The following is a 16,884-nucleotide window of genomic DNA, read 5'->3' on the forward strand; positions in this document are numbered from 1 at the left end:
ACCTGTTTCTAAATAATAGTATTTAGTAATAGTGTTTATAGTGCTTTTCAGTATTTTATTCTAGTTCATTTGATCATGCTTTATCCTAGCTCATTTAAATCTCACAACAGTCTGAAGTGGTAGGCTTGAGTGTATTCCTATTTTAGAGTTGAGGAAAAAGAGAAAAAGTAAATTTAAAAAAAAAATTTTTAGCACTTGGAACGCAGGGCTAGGCACTTGCTCTACCACTGAGGTAAAGCCCAGCCCAAAGAACCGCATGTGAAAGTCACAGTACAGGCAACATATTATGTCATTTAAAAACCCTTAGATAAATTAAGGTGACAGCAGTAAGTTTTGGAGTTTTACATGTTTAACATCATGAAATGAGCAAACTGGGTCAGACAAAAGATAATTTTAGGCTTTGCTGGTCACTACAACCTCTCAGCTCTGCCTTTCTAGTGAAAGCAGCAGCATACATTATATAAAAGAATGAGAGTGACAGGGTTTCAGTAAAGCTTTATCACAGGAGCAGGCAGTTGGCCAGATTTGCCATTGCTGGCACAAGTAACTCGGCACCTTAGTCTTGAGCCTTAGTAAAGCACAGTTTTCTAGTTCTCACCAACCCCACGCACAAGCTGAGGCCTGCGGCTGTGCTGCAGCCCGTAGACATGTGCTCTTTACCTTTTTTTTTTTGGCTAGCAGGCACCAGGATTTATGCTCCTTGATTGACATCTTCAAATCTGCATCACTTACTCTTACTCTTTTCCTGTTACCGTTAGAGAGGGAGTTTAATAGACTCTGCCTTCTCCTCTAGCCTTGAAAATAAATACATATATTGTTGGCTTTAAGAGATTACAAAACAATACAGATGAAGATAAAAGTCAAGAATTGAGCTTGTTTTTTGTCCTGAGAACCCTGGCTTAGCGCATGTAACTCCCTTTGTTTTTCTTCATCAGGTTTATTTTGACCCAGTTCTGGCTAGCTGGCCAAGAGTGGTTTCCCATACTACCAAGGGCATTAGCGGGCTGGGGCTACATTGTGTAACGAGCTCGTGAGCTTGCATGCTTTGTGCATATTCTTAACTAAGGCTCGCTTATGAAGTAAACAGTGTTTCATGTGAAATACTGATAAAAAAGCTTTTCAGCTGTAGAACCAGTGCTGTAAAGCCAACCTGTGTAACCTTAACAACATAGATATGTAGTTTTTCTTCTCAAATTTCCAAATTTTGCAGTAAGATCAGTATTCATGCACTGCAGCAAACCACAGATGTTCTCTCCAGTGTTGAGGCCCGATTGAGCCAAGCCTCTCTTTTCTCTTGCAGGCATGACAGCAAGTGCAGTGGCAGCTTTAATCCTCATGACATCTTCCATCGTGTCTGTTGTGGGGTCTTTGTACCTGGCCTACATTCTGTACTTTGTGCTGAAGGAGTTTTGCATCATCTGCGTCACCACATATGTGCTGAACTTCATTCTTCTTATCATCAACTACAAACGACTAGTTTACTTGAATGAGGCCTGGAAGCGACAGCTGCAACCCAAGCAGGACTGACCACCTGACAGACTCTTCCTGACAGTCTGAAATCCCTTTCTCCATTAAGTTTATTTCACAGCGGTTTTGTTTTTTTCACAACAAACACCCCAAGAATCTTAAACTGATTTTTTAAGATACTGTAAATTAGAAGGGGCCCTAGCTATTTTCTGTGTCAATCTTCATTTTAAATATGGACACAAAAAAGGATACGCCAAGCCAATCAAAGACAAGCTTTAACCTTACTTTGAAGATGTTTCTGATATAATAAAATGTAGCCCCAGCCCCCGTTCCTCAGTGAGCAACCATTGATAGTAATTCTTTAATGTGTATAAATTCAACTTCAGGTATAACAAATGTGATCATGACATGAAAATATTTTAGAATAGATAACTATTAAATATTGCCATGTTTACAATATGTAATATGTTCTTAGCTGATGGATTGAAACATGTAGATTCAACTAGAATCCATTTATGTGATATTTGTACATACAGGTAGAAATATTGGATCCATCTCTGCAGAACTTACTGTACAGTTTAGGTGCAGGTAGCAATGAGCAGTGGTCAGCTTGACGCTGACTGTGAAATAGTGAGAACAATAAGCCCAAAAGAGCATCTTGTGAGAAGTACTGGCAGCCGTGGGTGCAGCATCAACAGCAGAAGTAATAGGGGGTGAATTCCCTCTCACCTTGTTCTCAAAGGAGGCAGCTGTATTCAAATGTCCAAGACAAGTTCGGGGCTGGTCATAAAACTGGATCAATTGCAGCCTTAGAGAATGAGTGAGAACTTCAGGACACTGAAGTTGGGAAAACCGGTATATTCTTTGGGGGGAAAAAAACTGGAACTAGCAATATGGCATATTTAGGTACAGGCTCTTACAATACAGCTGAATTTTTAATGCAGATATTTTTCCTTGATATTGGTGCCACTCAACCAAACAGTATTATGATAATAACCAGTATAAACCCAGTCGCCTGAGTAGGTAGGATTGCTCTCTGGTACCTCCATAGTGTTTTCCCTAATTGTTTCTTTCTGCACTAAGGATTGTTAGTAATTGTTCAGTCAAATATTGAATCTGTAAATGTCAGGGCTGATGTGCAGCTCAGTTTGTTCAACTGGGAAAAGTCCTACCAGTAGAAGTATCTGAAAGTGAAACGCAGACATGTTGTCACTGCTGTTTCTGGCAGCACGAAGTTTTTGAGGAGATTTGAATAAGCCCGAATGAAATTGTGATAGTATGTTTCTGTGGTTAACATCTTCTATCAGAATGTTAAAAGTGCCTTCTGTCTTAAATCTCAAACCAAATATTTTGTGTGTTGAACTTGGGCAGAAGTGTCCTTCCTTCCTTACCATGAAGCAGAAAATTTGCACTCTCCAGAAAGGTTCTTTGTGACCATTTTATTCCTTAGATTGAGAAGTGGTAGCAGTGATTTTTGCTTCCAAGTAATCATTATGTTAAAAATAGTCAAATAGATTGGTAAATTCTGAGTGCTTTATTTGCCTTCGTTCTGAAGGGAGGAGACAGGCTCTGCTCTGTAAACTAAACCTGTAGAGCCAGCAGTTGTTCCATAGTTTACAACCTTCATAAAATTGACACATTGCACGTCTTGTGGCCCGATGCAGGTGTGAAATCTGAATGGTCATGAATTTTTAATGGGTTTTAACCAGTTTCTAAAAGATAGCTTAATTCAGATTTCATCGAGGCTTATGTTTTCCCATGAATGTGAATATTTCAATGCCTGTCTTACTCTGTATGTACTATTCTGGTGTTCTTAAGTGGTCAAAGAATTCTAGGAAGCACTGAATGTCTGGTGTTTGTGAAGAGACAAGTCCCCATGTTTGAGAACTGTACAGTAAGGTCATCTTGTAGCTGAGCACTCGGTTCTACCAAGGCAGTTGACTGGTTCTCTTTTCTAACTAGAGTGGAAATGGCTTAACAATGGAGACTTCTGTGATTTTATATATATCGCAGTTGTGCTAAACAAGTTCCCCATGTCCCAATTTCAAGTGTTTGTTCTTTGTATTTTGTATTAATCAGCAAAGTATAGTTAAAGCTTGTCTTGATGTTGCATTCTTGCAAATATCTACAACTCTTACATGAGAAAATACATAGAAATGTTCAGCCAGACCCTTCAAATCTTTCTTTTGCTTTCCTAAGCCTTGGGGGAACCACTGTTTCAGTATATAAAATTTTTGCCACATTCCTGTGACCCAATAGAATTCATACCCTTTTTCTCACTGAGAGATGAACAGGTGCTGCCGCAAATAATAGCACTTCCCGAAATGCCAGTGTCTTAGTAAGTAACAGAAACCCTGCGCGTGCTGTGTACTCTTCCGCCCTGGAGGAATTTAGGCTCTCCTTGCACCTTGGATTTCACCCCAAGTGGGGAAACAGCTATCAAACTTGAAGACTGTTAGGACTCTTTCCAACTGAGTGTTCAAACACTGCAGCATTGCTGGCCACCTATGTGGAAGAACAGCTTGAGGGGAAATTGGTCTTAGCAGTAATTCCACACTTCATGTTTCTGAAGTGGTTCGCAACAAATTAAGCTTCTTATTTACTTAAGTCATAAATATTTGAAGAAATAAGAGAAGCTATGGTTAGATGACAAGTTCTAGGGAGTCTAAGTGGTTTGGAGGATTTCATTTGGTTATTTCAGCTAGTTGATATCAGTGAGGGTAAACTTCTGAAATAACTCAGGTTTAACTAGCTGTGCACCAGGAATCACTCTGACTTGATCTATGTAGCCTCTCCTTAAATTCATTATTATTAAAGGATGCTAAAACCATTGATTGTTTTCATACAAAAAGACAAAAGATTTTTCATTTGGTACAAAGGATCTTTGGACCCACCAGAACTCTCTGTTGGCTTTTATTTGCTTCTTTTTCATTTGTATTTATTTTCAAAAGACTGGCCTTCAGAAAGTGCAAAGACATCTTGAGCAATCACTTTGTACCTAGATGGGCTGCTCTGCCTGGTGCCGCTGACCGAGGACAGGTGAGCTCATCTGGAAAGTCAGTGTTGGATGAACACCGACGAAGAGCCTGGTCTGCCCCTGCACCTGTCTGGAGAGCTGTGCCCAGTGTTGGACCTCTGTCCTATGCTGTCCTCCAGCACAAGTACGGGCGCAACATTTCTACTCAGACATTGAGGGCAGCACTTATGACTCCCAATCTGTGAGAACCACCCTTCAGTAAGGGTAAGTCCCAGCCACTCGGTTAAACATCTTTCGGACAAATTCGTCCAAGAAAGGTGAAAGTATCAAACTGTACTGAGCATGGCCTAAGTATTAGGTGTATGATCTATATAGTATGTTCCATCAAAAATATTTATTATTAGTGCTTTAAGCTCCTGAGTAAATGTTCATTTAAAATGGAGTTCACTGGGCAGATTTCCCCTTTAATATAGATAGAAATATTCTTTATCAGAGATTTAGGATACCATTTTGCTAACTGGTAAACAAAAACAAATGTAAATATGTAAGAATGTTTATTTGTTGCACATAACTTTTTTGGTATAAAATAAATGTAGAAGTTACCTGTGGAAGTTGTGCGGCCATCATTTTTGTACCGAAGTATTTAGTTTTAAAAAGCTAAAGTGAAGTCTTTTGGGATTCCCTCAGAAGCTTTAACATATGCTGGAAGTCGATACCATGATCTTACCCCTTCAGGGTGAGTCTTTTTCTTTTCAACCACATGTAACTTACAGAAAACACAGATTTCTCAAGGACTCTAATTCTTGTAGTTCCTGTGGATTTATCAAATGTGTTCAGGTCAAGGATGAATGACAGATGTTACTGCTTACACAGAATGTGCTAAGCAAAATGTTTTCCCATAGCTTTCCTTTTAGTATTTCTTATGGTCCTCTAAAGATGTCAGTACTTCATGGACTAGAACAAATGTATTTTATGCTAGAACCTTAAGACCTACAATATGGACTTTATTCCTAATTTGTAAAACATTTGTGTTTGTTACCTTTAATATTTTTAACATTTGCCAACTTAAGAGCATTATATATTCTTTGACATTAATTTTTATTTTTTGTTTTTTGAGACAGGGTCTCACTGTAGTCCAGGCTGACCTCAAACTCACTGTGTTACCCACACTGGCCTCAAACTCAGCGATCCTCTTGTCTTGGCCTCAGTGCTGGTATTACAGGCCTTACATGTCCAACCTGGTCTTTGGCATTACACTGAATCCAATACTTGATTACCTTAAAGAAATTAAGAGTTCAGTGGTAACATGAAATATGGTGCCCTAGAACTCCTAACTAAACTATTTCAACCGACTGTATTCTCTTATTTATAAAAATGGTCGTAAGATTCCTAATAAGATTAGGCAAAATTATCTTCCCTCTTTCTTTTCATGGAGCCTGGAAAGGAAGCTCTAAGGTGAGATGTGTTGGGGCCTGGAGATAAACATAAGAGTGGTGCACAGCGTTGTCACCGCAGTGGCATGGGTGGCTGTCTCCCTTGCTGGTGAGCATGGAAGCTGGTGAGCTGGTGGTGCTTTCCGAGGTGTGTTGGCCTTGAGTCTTGACCAGCTAACACTTGTCCTTAGGGAACTTGAGCTTTCCCACCGTGCAGCCCAAAGGAGCTGGGCAAGGCCTTGAGGAGAGACCGTTCTGGGCACAGGCAGTGGACTGCAGGGACAGGAATGCTCATGACCAGGCTGCCAGCCTGAAGTGGCTTCCTTGCACCTGTCATCCAGCTAGAATGGGGCTTAGGCTGGAACATGTCCGAGGAGAAGTGGTCACTGTGGAGTGCCCAGTCCAGTGCCAACACCTGCCTCATGTGTGTAGACCTGCCCAGCTGCTGACCCTGGTGAGCAGGCTACCCTACCCCTGTAATGTGACGACTTCTCCAGTCTGTTAGTGCAAGGGGGCAGGCTCCTGGAGAGTACAGTGGCCCATGTGTACACAGGTAAGGCCAAGAGGATGGCCTCGACACAAAAATGGTCTCCTGTACTTTTTAGTGGAGCCAAGTGCACGGCCAAAAGGCAGTCACTCATTGCCAACTCTGTTCAGGTTATAGAAAAGCTTTATTGTCACCTGTAACACCCCCTTCTAGCACACTAAAGTCCAAACCAGACGTGTTTTCAGTCTGCAAGTGATTGGCAGCAGAGGCAGTCCCAGCCTTATACGGTGAACGGGCTGCTCTGCAAACACAGGGACCTCAGCCCTGCGCTGGGGTCACGTGTCTCGTTGGCCAGCTGCCAGTACCGGTCCCGCAGCAGGAACGCTGCGCTCTTCGGCTGCCTCTGGCGGGTGAAGATCCCCTTCTTATTCCCTACGACTCTCTGTGGTGCTGAAAAATGCAGTGGGAGGAGGAAGTCACCCCATCACGTGACTGATGTGACAACCTGGGGCCACATGGGACAACTTGGGCACAAAGCACAAGTGTCTGCTCAGAGGTTATGGCTGTTGGCTAGCTTTTCCCGTCCCCAGAACTGGAAACTAAACCTAGGGCTTTCACAATGAACTACATTCCTACCCCCACAACCCTTTTTAATTTTTTTCTTTTTTTTTTTTTTTGGTACTGGGGATTGAACTGATGACCTTGCGCTTGCCAGGCAAGTGCTTGTGCCCCCGAGCTAAGTCTCTGGCTTACTCATTTTAATTTTTGAGGCATGATCTTGCTAAATTGCCCAGTGGAGCTCAAACTTGTAATCTTCCTGTCTCAGCCTTACTGGACTGTGGGCATGCACTAGTAGTTCTTAAATACTACTTCCTGGTATGTTAATTTGTAGTCTGCAAGGTGGTAAAATAAATTTATTTATTCATTTATTTTGGTTTTTTGAGACAGGGTCTCGCTCTGCAGTCCAGGCTGGCCTTGAACTCACTAGGTAGCCCAGGGCCACCTCAAAGTCATGCTGATGATCCTTCTGCCTCAGCCTCCCTGATATTAAGCTGTGTGCCACCATACTCGGCAGGGGTATAATTTTAAAATTTATCTTTTAGTTGCAAATGAGGCTTAGGAAATGGGTGCCCAGCTGTCTGATGACAGGGGTGGGACAGTTACCCTGGAAATGGGTGTGGCCCTATGAGCACTGTCTCTTGGAAACCCAGAGGGGACTTCCACAGGCCTGGAGCCAGCCTCCCATAAGGCCCTCTCCACTGACAATTGCTCTGCCAGGGCAAAGCTGGCCAAGGCCTATCAGGAGGCTGCATGTGTTATGCACACCCCCGCCGTCCTTCGGAGAACCCACAGCTGAACCAAAAGGTTAAAAAGCAAGGAGAGTCCTCCCACCAAAAGGCTGAGGACTGCGTCCAGCCAGGCCCAGCGGTGAGTGCCCATCCCAGCGCCTCCTGATGGCACAGCTGCTTGAGCTAGGAGTTTGGAGCATTTCATCCAGGAAATCCTGACAGTGACGACTACTGTCCCCTCTCACCTGTCCATGGCTCACTACTCAGAGCTGCTCAGCTCCTTAATCACTGTATAGCCACAAAACTGCCCAGCCCTTTCCAGACGCCAGTGATCCTACTTGCTAAGCAGAGAATGGGTTTGCGTCCTCATTCTGTGTTCTCTATACTTCTTCCCATCTAGTCTTTTGTTGTTCATTTATTCCCTTTCCATTCAAATTTGTAATTGACACTTCAACTTCTCAATAGCCTGTCTTTCCCCAAAATATTAGAATTCTCAGGCCGTATCTTTCCCCACTCCCTGAAACTGCCATCCTATGTTACCAGGGACCTAAGTCTGCAGTAAGTCAAGAAACAAAACTTAGGCCAGATATGATGGGAATACCTGTAATGCCAGCCTTCTAAAAAGGCTGAAGCAGGAAGATCACACATTTCGAGTCCACCCTGGGCAAATCTGGGAAGAATGTTTCAAAATTTATTCATTTATTTATGGTACTGGGTATTGAACTCAGGACCTTGTGCTTGCCAGGCAGGCACTGTGCCACTGTGCTATATCCACAGCCCTGTCTCAAAGTTTAAAAAAGGCTAGGGACAGAGCTCAGTGCAAAGGCCCTGAGCTCAAGTCCCAGGACCAAGAAGTATTTAAAAAGGCTAGAAATCTAGGTGTACAGGAAGCAGGAAACACTCCACTGGAACTTAGAGTGGCCCTTGTCTATCCCCACTTGAGAAGACTTTAAAACACTCCCGCATTGCCAGTGCTTTGGAATTTGTTTTCACTAAGGCTGCTTTTTAAACTCAGTAACAAAACAGACTGCAGTATCTTAGGTTTCTCAGGCACTATACCCTATCCTGGGTGATGGGTGACTCAGGTCCAGTCTGAGGTCCCACTGTCCTTTGCGCTCCTGTAAGGCAAGACAGCCATTCGGGCCTCAGGACAGGAGACTCGTTTGCTAGGGACAGGTTCCCGCTAGGTTGTCCAGGCGGGCCTTGAGCTTGCTATATCACCCACGCTGGCCTGGACTCCATCTTCCTGCCTCAGTTTTCTGAGTGCTGGAATTATAGACATACCAGTCACCACTCCCAGCTCCCATTAGCTTTTTCACCAACAAATAATTTGAGAAGCAAGATTGCTTTGCTGTTGCGAAACACAGCTATTCCTGGGAAATTCTCTATGCAGCCTTCATTGCTTAAATCATTTTCTAAACCTTTAATTTCCAGTATTCTCACACTTAGAAACCCAGAACTGAACAGCCAACCTAAAAAGCTCGGAATCAGTAGGATTCCTAAGCTACGCTGCCACTTACACTGGTTAGTCATGAAATCGGCAAAATTCCAGATGAGCTCCCCCACCACGTATTCTTTGCGCTTTTCATCCAGAACTGCGTGGTACCGCGCCAGCAGGTTCTTCTGATACTCCTCGCTGAACATCAGAGGTGGGTCCTGGGGTTCAAGGCCAAGAGAACTGGACACTCAGAACCAGCAGAACTATAAACGTTAGATAAAAATAATGGTGCCCTTGACAATAACCAAAACATCTGCCCTCTCAGTGGGCCGTGGCTACTGCTCGTGGGGCTTCCCACAGTACTACAGTGAAAAAGCGGAGTACGGTGTAACCCGGGTGAGGGCAGTTTTTGTCTTACTCTCCCATCTCGCCAGTCTTAAAGCTAAACTACACTGAGTAACAAAGCACGTCTCTACCTCCGGTTTCAAGGAGCTGCTAGTGTGTGACTGGAGGAGTGGTGTGAGTGCAAACTCACCCTAGCTGGTCTGGGGCAGCTCATCTTGCGTCTGCAGCCCATGGGCACCGAGACAGTGATAAACAGGACAGGCAATGTCACCGGGAGGCAGGAAGACACAAGCCGCAAGGAGCGTGTGTGAACAGCACAGAAGCAGGGCACAGCCAGCAGTGGGGCCAGGGGAACAAAACCCTGCCGGCTTCGCTTGCTTTCCAGCGAGAAGGACTAGAAAGCCCAGGAGCTGCCCTGGAAACGCCACTGCATGATGGAGGCACCTCTGATCCAGTTCCCAAGGTGAAATCGAGGTGGAGCAGGATGGAAATTTTCTCCCTTTTAAAGGAAATGGACCTGCCTATCGGATAGGACAGCCACCAGCCACACATGGTTGTTTAAATTCATGACGAACTGGAAGTGAACTCAGTCGTACTTCACGTCCTTAGTAGCCTCATGTGACAGTGCAGACAGGGAACATTTCCATCAGTTTGGAGTCCGTTACCTCTTCAAGGAGGAGCACACACCTGTGCATCCGTGGCTAGGTCCCTGTTTTACTCTCAGCACCCATGGCATTCTGGGTCAGCCAGGAAAACACAGCACAGACAGGCCTCATCTAACAACCAAGTTCCACAGCTGTGACTAGCTTGTTACGTGAACTGCCCCTTGATGAGGAACTGGAGATCATATGTATGATATGCCAGACCCTGGAGCAGTGGGAGGGAGGCCGGTGACCCGGGACTGAGCGGAAGCAGCAAAGCGCCCACCGCTCACCTCATGTAGTCCTGGGATGGTCTCGGCCCCGTACTCGCTCTGGATGATCGGCTTCTGATAGGCACGGTGCCAGTTCTCGAACTGCGTTCGCAGCTGCAGCTCAATCACCTCCAAGTGCCCATAGTCGTGGTACCAGGAGTAGTAGCTGTTCACGCAGATGACGTCCACGTAGGGGACCTGCGCGAGAACCACAAGCCTGTAAGGAGCAAAGGCCAGAAGCACACTTAGCAGCAGCGTCCCTTCGGCGGAAGATGATTTGGGCTCAAGGGCTGGGCACGCAGCTCAGTGCAAAGCCGTGGGTTCAATCCTTGGCAACGCCCCTCCATGCATGCGCACACAAATGCACACGCACAAATGCATGCACACATGCACGCACACACACACACATACACAGCTCATCTCCAAAGCCTGCGCTGGGACCAATGTCTTTCCCCGCAACCACAGCCCCTTTCTGGGCGGTGGCAGAAGGACTCAGGGAGAAGAAAGCTGGGGAAGTCCACGGGTCACAGACCACGTAAATCCAGCAGGCCCTGGGGAGACCAGGTGCCACCTATCACAGGCCACTTCCTGCCACCATGGTTTCAGCCCCGCCACTGTGCTGATCCACAGGGTGTTGTGTGAGGCTGTCTACACCCATGTTGGCTTTGCAATTTCTTCAGTATTCTCGAACCTCCTGCTTCAGCCTCCCAGAGTGCTGGCCCCACAGGCATGCGACACCACGCCTGGCTCTCGGTTTGTCATCCATGCCCACTTCTCTTCCTGTGGTGTGGCTGCTTCATCACTTCCTTTACCTCTCAGCTGAAGAGTACTTTCCCAATGCTGTGTGTGCAGCTTCAGCTCAGCCCCTGTGAGGCCAGGCAGGGAGCCCCGGGCCTCGAAGTGCTATGTGGCACGGACGGCCTCTGCACCAGAGTCAGCATTGTCTCATCGTGGCTCTCACAGCTGCTTTGTCACTGGAATCACTGGGGAGTTTAACTCAGGCTTCGGCCAGGACTCATTAACGCCCAATCGCGGTCCTGAGCTCTAGACTCGGGAGAGCTCACTCAGCAACTCTGCTGATCAGAGGTTTCAAGAAGGCCAGGCGGATAAACTTCTGAGCCCTCATTAAGCTGAGGTGCCAGTGCCAAGTATGAACAGTGTCCACTGCTCTGCAACAGCCTCCCTGGGTCTAGATGCCACCCGCCTGAGGGGAGCTATCAGCCCAGAGAGCACTGTAGCCAGAGCATGGCACACCATATCCTCCCAGGCATGGGGGACCTGAATGACAGACCTGGGGGACAGTAGACGCAGCAGGGACCCCAACTCACCCCCAGGTCCATTGCATAGTTGGAGTTGGTCACAAAGGTCACTGGCCGGGAGGGATCCAAGGCTTTGGTGTGGGTGATCACCGTCCTGTCACAGAGGGCAGAAGACAGAGGGCTCCATCAGCATGTGGGGCTCTTGGCCTACCGGTGTCCTCTGCCCCCAGGCTCCCCGAAAACCCGATTTCTTGTCCACAGAGTGGCTTTAATCCCTGTACCCCGGAGGCTGAGGCAGGAGGATCCCAAGGTGGAGCCCAGACTGGGTGATTTTGCAGTTTAACAAGATCTTGTCTCAAAATAGGTACTCAATGGCTGAGAAAAACAAATAAATAAAAAACAAAACAGGGTTGTATCTTATTGGATTTTATTATATGTGATAGTATAAACAAAATTTTTTATAGACAAGGAGATAATATAGAAACCATTGTTCATTTTCTGTTAGTTGGTTCTAAATACCCTGTAATACTTTCATTCTCTTGAATGGTTTTACACTGTCATGTTGTGTTTGATGCTATAATATATGAAGTTATACTCAAATATTTCAAGGAAAGAGACACTATGGTAGCTACTGTTATGCTGGGTTATCTTGAGGTGAAACACTATGTTGCTTAAATTGTTCTGCTCTGACCTGTGATATTATGTTGTTATGTCCTCTTTTATCTTAATAATAAAATATCTTAATTATTATCTTTAAATAATAAAAAAAATTTTTTAAAAAAAAGCTCCCCAAGGCTGGGAAGGGTGCGACGTGAACATGCATGGCAAACCGCTATGCTGCTAGGCAGGCTGCGCTTGCTGGTGCTGGGGGAGGGGACACAAAAGGCTCAAGGATGACACAGGGGAGAACAACTGGCAGCAGGCATCAGGGAGGGGCCACAGCGCATCCTGAGACTAGGGGGCACAGCATGTAAAGCAGTTAGCCCAGGAAATGGCAGAGCAAGGAGAGAGAGGAGACTCGTGACAGAGGACCAGCTTGCTGCAGGGCAGGGTACCGCATGGCTCCCAGCACACAAAGCTACTCCGCTGGCTCCTAGGTACAGGCCAGGCCAGGCCAGGGCCGGGGTGCACAGGGAACTCACTTGAAGTAGTAGCCTGCGGGCTGCAGGGAGGAAGAGGGCTCGTTGGCCACTGACCACATCACCACCGCCGGGTGGTTCTTGTCTCGCCGCACCATCTCCTCCATCACCTGCAGGTGGTGCTGCAGGGACACGTTGCCGAAGCTCTCACTGCACGAGGGCAGAGAGGGGAGAAAGTGTGTCACCGCCAGGGGTTACTGTCCCCAGGGCACAGAGGCACGGGAGGCAGGCACTCACGCCAGCACAATGCCCACGCCAGGACACTCGTCGATGACTACGATCCCGTAGCGGTCGCAGAGCTGCATCACCTCCTCTGCATAGGGGTAGTGGCTGGTGCGGAAGGAGTTGGCCCCCAGCCAGCGGAGCAGGTTGAAGTCCTTCTGCAGCAGCGCCCAGTCAAAGCCCTTGCCCCGGATCTAGGGTGCACAGCACAGTGAGCCCCGCCCACTGAGGAAGCCGCACCTCACTGCCCACCCAGCCTGTGCAGAAGCCTTATGGTGTGGGACTGAACCAGGGCCAGTGCACTGAACTACATCCCCAACCCTTTTGTAATTTTTATTTTGAAACGGGTCTCACTAAGTTACCCAGCCTGAGGTTGAACTTGTGATCCTCCTGCCTCAGCCTCCCAGAGTGCTGGGATGACACCTATGCACCACCACACCAGGCTTATTGATTGAAGCAGTCTGCTTACATGTGCCAAGCTGTGCTCCGTGGCTTCGGGTGCCAGGAGAAGGGGGAAGGAAATGACCAGGAACACCCCACGCAGGGGCTTGGGACCCCCAACTCACATCCGAGTCCTCATGCTTGTTGACACCATGAAAGTAGAATGGCTTCCCATTGATGAGGAACTGACTCTCTGTGACGGCCACAGTGCGAATCCCAACGGGAAGCGTGTAGAAGTCGGTCATGGGTCCCATCCCAGTCTGTGCCTTCATCCTCACCTTCAAGAGCCATGGACAGGCCTGAGCCCACCCAGGCTGCCCCAGCACAGAGGAGCCCCTCCTCTTTTCCGCTTTTTTCAGATGAGGTCTGGCTATGTTGTCCAAGCTGGCTTTGAATTTCTAGGCTCAAGTGATCCTCCTGCCTCAGCCTCCCAAGTGAGGTACCCTATATCACAGTGAGCTGGGAAGGACCTTTGTGATCACTTTTGGGGCTACAAACAGAGATGCAGCAATCATAATCCCTAGCTCTGACCCTCTGGGCCTGCTCTTCAAAGATTGGCCTCCCCATTAAGCGCAGGAAATTGAGAGTACTCCAGGGACCCTGCCCACCTATCTGCTAGTCCTGGGCCACCCGATGGGGGCAAAAGGCCTCCCTCAGTCCTGGACTTGAACCACCATTACCTCCAGTGAGTACAGATAGGCAGGGTCCTCGTGCATCAGGTAAGGCCACCAGAGGTGGGCATTGGGCACCTGCAGCTGGCCCTCGTCTCCTGTCCCCTGGGCTACAACGTTGCCTTCCATGTCCAGGAGTCGCACTTGTAGCTCGAAGTGTTGGCTGCCCTGGATGACAATCTGATAATTCACCAGCCCTACAAGAAACAAGATCCAGGCTGAAAGGGGGTCATGACCTGGGTCACCCTGCAGCCACCACTTCATGAGGTTCCCTTGGACCCCAACCCCCAGCAGATGCCACTTGTTTCCCGGTGACTCTCTGGCACTGAGGAAGGAACCCAGAGCCTTTGCACTGAGCTGAGTCCCCAGCCCTTTTTAAAATGTTTTATTTTGAGACAGGGCCCTGCTCAGGTGTGAAGCTGCCCAGGCCAGGTGTTTCCTGAGCTCAGAGTGCAGTGAGGGCAGACTGCAGCACTGTGGGGAAAGACCCCACTTCCTCCTGGGCCCCACTTCCTCACAGTGAGGCCCCTGCCAGCTCCTAGCAGGATGGAAGCCTGTGGAGGTCAACACACGGACAGCATGTTTCTCCTTTCTGGGGGAGCTTTCCAAACAAGGATCAGAGCTGCTCTGGATACAGCTGATGACACTTCCCACCAGCAAAACGTACCAGTGTCCTGGTCCACGCCTGTGGTGACCGTGATGTCATTGATGTAAACAGTAGGTGTGGTGTAGAGCAGCACAGGCCGGTGTAGTCCCGCATAGTTGAAGAAGTCAAAGTTTGTGTCCTGGACGAAGTAGCCCTTGGGATACCTAGGGTGGGGGACAATGCCCAGTGGTCCTCGGTCTCCCTGACCTCCCGAGCCCCCATGCCTGGGCTCTGCTAAGGCCACCCTGTCCCTGTCCAGCAGGGAGATGCCCCTCACTTGGAGGTATCGGTCTTGTAGAGGATGGTCCCTGGCGGCAGGGTGTGCGGGGTGAGGGTGTTGTTGATGGCGATGGTCACACGGCAGGAGGACAGGGGCCCTGTCTGGACCAGCTTGCTGATGTCGGCCTCAAAAGGGAGGTGGCCGCCCTCGTGCTCTGCCACATGGACCCCATTCACCCACTGAGGACATAGGAGATACAGGGAGAAGAGGGAGAGGACAGTGGAAGGGCCCAGTGACGGGATGGGACTCCCAAGGAGATCAGTCACCCCTTCCCCCTACCCGGGACACTGACTCCAGTGTGGAACCCCCAGGGCCAGCCCAGAAGGCAGGTGGGCAGGTGACAGCACCCCTGCATTCGCTCCGCAGCCATGACAGCCCCTCTCCCTGCCTGCTGCTCCTGCACTGACCACAATGGCGTAGTAATGGGCGCTGCCAATCCTCAGGACCACCCTTGTGCGCAGATCCTGGGTCCATCGCTCGGGCAAGACCACTTCCCGCTCGTACCACACCCAGCCCACGAAGTTTCGCAGCTGCCCATCTTGGCCCACGTCGTTGAAGCTGGACGGCACAGGCATGTCCAGGGTGGGACCGGACTAGGGAAAGAAGCGCTGGGCTCAGGTCTGGGTACTCAGCCCTCCCCGACCACTGCCCTTGGCAACTGTAGCCGCAGCACCTCGCTCAAGCCCCGGCTCAGAGGCACACTATCCATACGCTACTGGCTGAACAGGTGTCACATAACTTCATCAGGCTCACGCGCCAGACTGTAGGCTGGTGTTAGATTGCACAAAAGTACTTCCTCATGGCACAGAGCACCAGGGCCGAGGTGCCCACAGACAAGGGCGAGCCAGGCCACTGCCCAGCCTGCCCGAGGCAGGAAGGGCCAGACCCTGACTAAGCGGCAGATGGTCAGCAGCCACGCAGGAAAGTGTGGTCTTGGCTGGGCCGACAGTGCCCCCCACCCCGCCCCCGCTCCACTTCCTCCTTCGTGACCCCTGGACGGCCGCGCTGAAACAGAGTGCACGCGGCCCGGACCTGCCGCCGGGCAGTGGGGGCAGCGGGGGCAGCGGCAGAGGGAGCTCGCGGCGGCGTGGTCTCCTCCTCCGAGACGGGAATCCCGGGGCCAGAGTGCCCGCATCAGCGCGGCGGGCTCAGCTCCCCTCCCGGCCCCGCGCCTCCACGCCCGTGACTGCCACCTCCGCCGGGCCGACAGCCCCGGGGTGCAGGCTGACGGGCTTCGGGGCCCCGCACCTCGCGCAGCGGCCGCTGGTACCACTGCTCCACGAAGCCGCGGCGCCGCGCGGAGGAGAGGTCTGCGCGGAAGCTCCAGAGGCCGTCGAGCTCCTTGCGCTCCCGCGACGGGCTCTCGCGGGGATACAGCATCCCGCCCTGCAGCGCCAGGGCGCTCGCCCAGAGCAGCGCGCACAGCGCGGCCCAGCACCAGGCCGGCGTCCGGGCCATGATTCCTGCGCCGGGCCGCCAGCCGCCGCGTTTGAGCCGGGCGCGCGGGGCGGGGCCTCGGGGGCGGGGCCTCGGGTCGGGTCACGTGTTCTGGCCGGAAGCCTCTCGCGCCATTTTGATTGGGGCGAGCGCCAGAACTAGAGGGCTCCTGAGACGTCAGGGCTCTGATGCCCTTTGGCCCATCCCAAAAGGGCGGGAACTCAGACCGCCCTCTCGCGGACTTGTCCAGGTCCCCGCCTTCCCCACCCAGGGACTGATTCTCCCTAGCCGACGCTAGGCAGAGATGAGGTACCCAAGGCGGGACCTCCTAAGTTCTCGGCCGCAGGGACACTGCGACCTCTCAGCCTAGCGGGGCCGCGGAAGGGACCAGGAGACGCCTCCTGCAGACCTTGGGTCTGCCTTACCCAAAGATACGGGGT

At 49.6% G+C, this 16,884-nt stretch overlaps 2 protein-coding genes across 5 annotated transcripts in view; one reads left to right on the top strand and one right to left on the bottom strand.

Annotated features, from left to right (window-relative positions):
- Vkorc1l1 (vitamin K epoxide reductase complex subunit 1 like 1) overlaps positions 1 to 5,055 on the top strand; it is a 66,039-nt gene extending 60,984 nt beyond the window's left edge. For both annotated transcript variants that reach the window (XM_063234458.1, XM_063234457.1), the window contains one exon: positions 1,301 to 5,055. In XM_063234458.1, coding sequence (XP_063090528.1) covers positions 1,301 to 1,490 — 190 coding nt within the window. In that variant the 3' untranslated portion in view covers positions 1,491 to 5,055. The remainder of the gene's footprint in view (positions 1 to 1,300) is intronic.
- Positions 5,056 to 5,518: 463 nt separating this feature from the next.
- Positions 5,519 to 16,507, bottom strand: Gusb (glucuronidase beta). 3 transcript variants are annotated; one of them, XM_013148253.3, is made up of 12 exons: positions 16,256 to 16,507; positions 15,415 to 15,600; positions 15,005 to 15,186; positions 14,749 to 14,891; positions 14,091 to 14,278; positions 13,536 to 13,688; positions 12,985 to 13,163; positions 12,751 to 12,897; positions 11,678 to 11,762; positions 10,371 to 10,547; positions 9,174 to 9,309; positions 5,519 to 5,721 (listed from the first exon to the last, which is right to left on the bottom strand). In XM_013148253.3, exons 1-12 carry the CDS (start codon positions 16,463 to 16,465, stop codon positions 5,696 to 5,698), a joined length of 1,812 nt encoding a protein of 603 aa, XP_013003707.1. In that variant the 5' UTR covers positions 16,466 to 16,507; the 3' UTR covers positions 5,519 to 5,695. The 3 variants fall into 3 exon arrangements, with proteins under 3 accessions (XP_013003707.1, XP_003465812.1, XP_013003708.1); XM_003465764.5 differs by lacking the exon at positions 5,519 to 5,721 and adding an exon at positions 6,530 to 6,814 and having other exon boundaries at positions 16,256 to 16,506; XM_013148254.1 differs by lacking the exons at positions 5,519 to 5,721; positions 14,749 to 14,891; positions 15,005 to 15,186; positions 16,256 to 16,507 and adding an exon at positions 6,530 to 6,814 and having other exon boundaries at positions 15,415 to 15,481.
- Between the last annotated feature and the right edge of the window lie 377 nt (positions 16,508 to 16,884).

The sequence above is a fragment of the Cavia porcellus genome, unplaced genomic scaffold, assembly GCF_034190915.1.
Source record: "Cavia porcellus strain 051 isolate PalLab524CR breed Dunkin Hartley unplaced genomic scaffold, mCavPor4.1 scaffold_23, whole genome shotgun sequence".
In the NCBI taxonomy this organism is placed as follows: Eukaryota; Metazoa; Chordata; class Mammalia; order Rodentia; family Caviidae; genus Cavia; species Cavia porcellus.

Bases quoted from the DNA above. Each gene is read 5' to 3' on its own strand.
- Gusb (XM_003465764.5), bottom strand. From the start codon at position 16,465: ATGGCCCGGACGCCGGCCTGGTGCTGGGCCGCGCTGTGCGCGCTGCTC. The intron at 15,187-15,414 runs GTCAGTGCAGGA...CTATGTCCTCAG, and splicing joins CCCATTACTACGCCATTGTG to TGGGTGAATGGGGTCCATGT. The intron at 6,815-9,173 runs GTAAGTGGCAGC...TGCATTTTTCAG, and splicing joins CGATTTCATGACTAACCAGT to CACCACAGAGAGTCGTAGGG.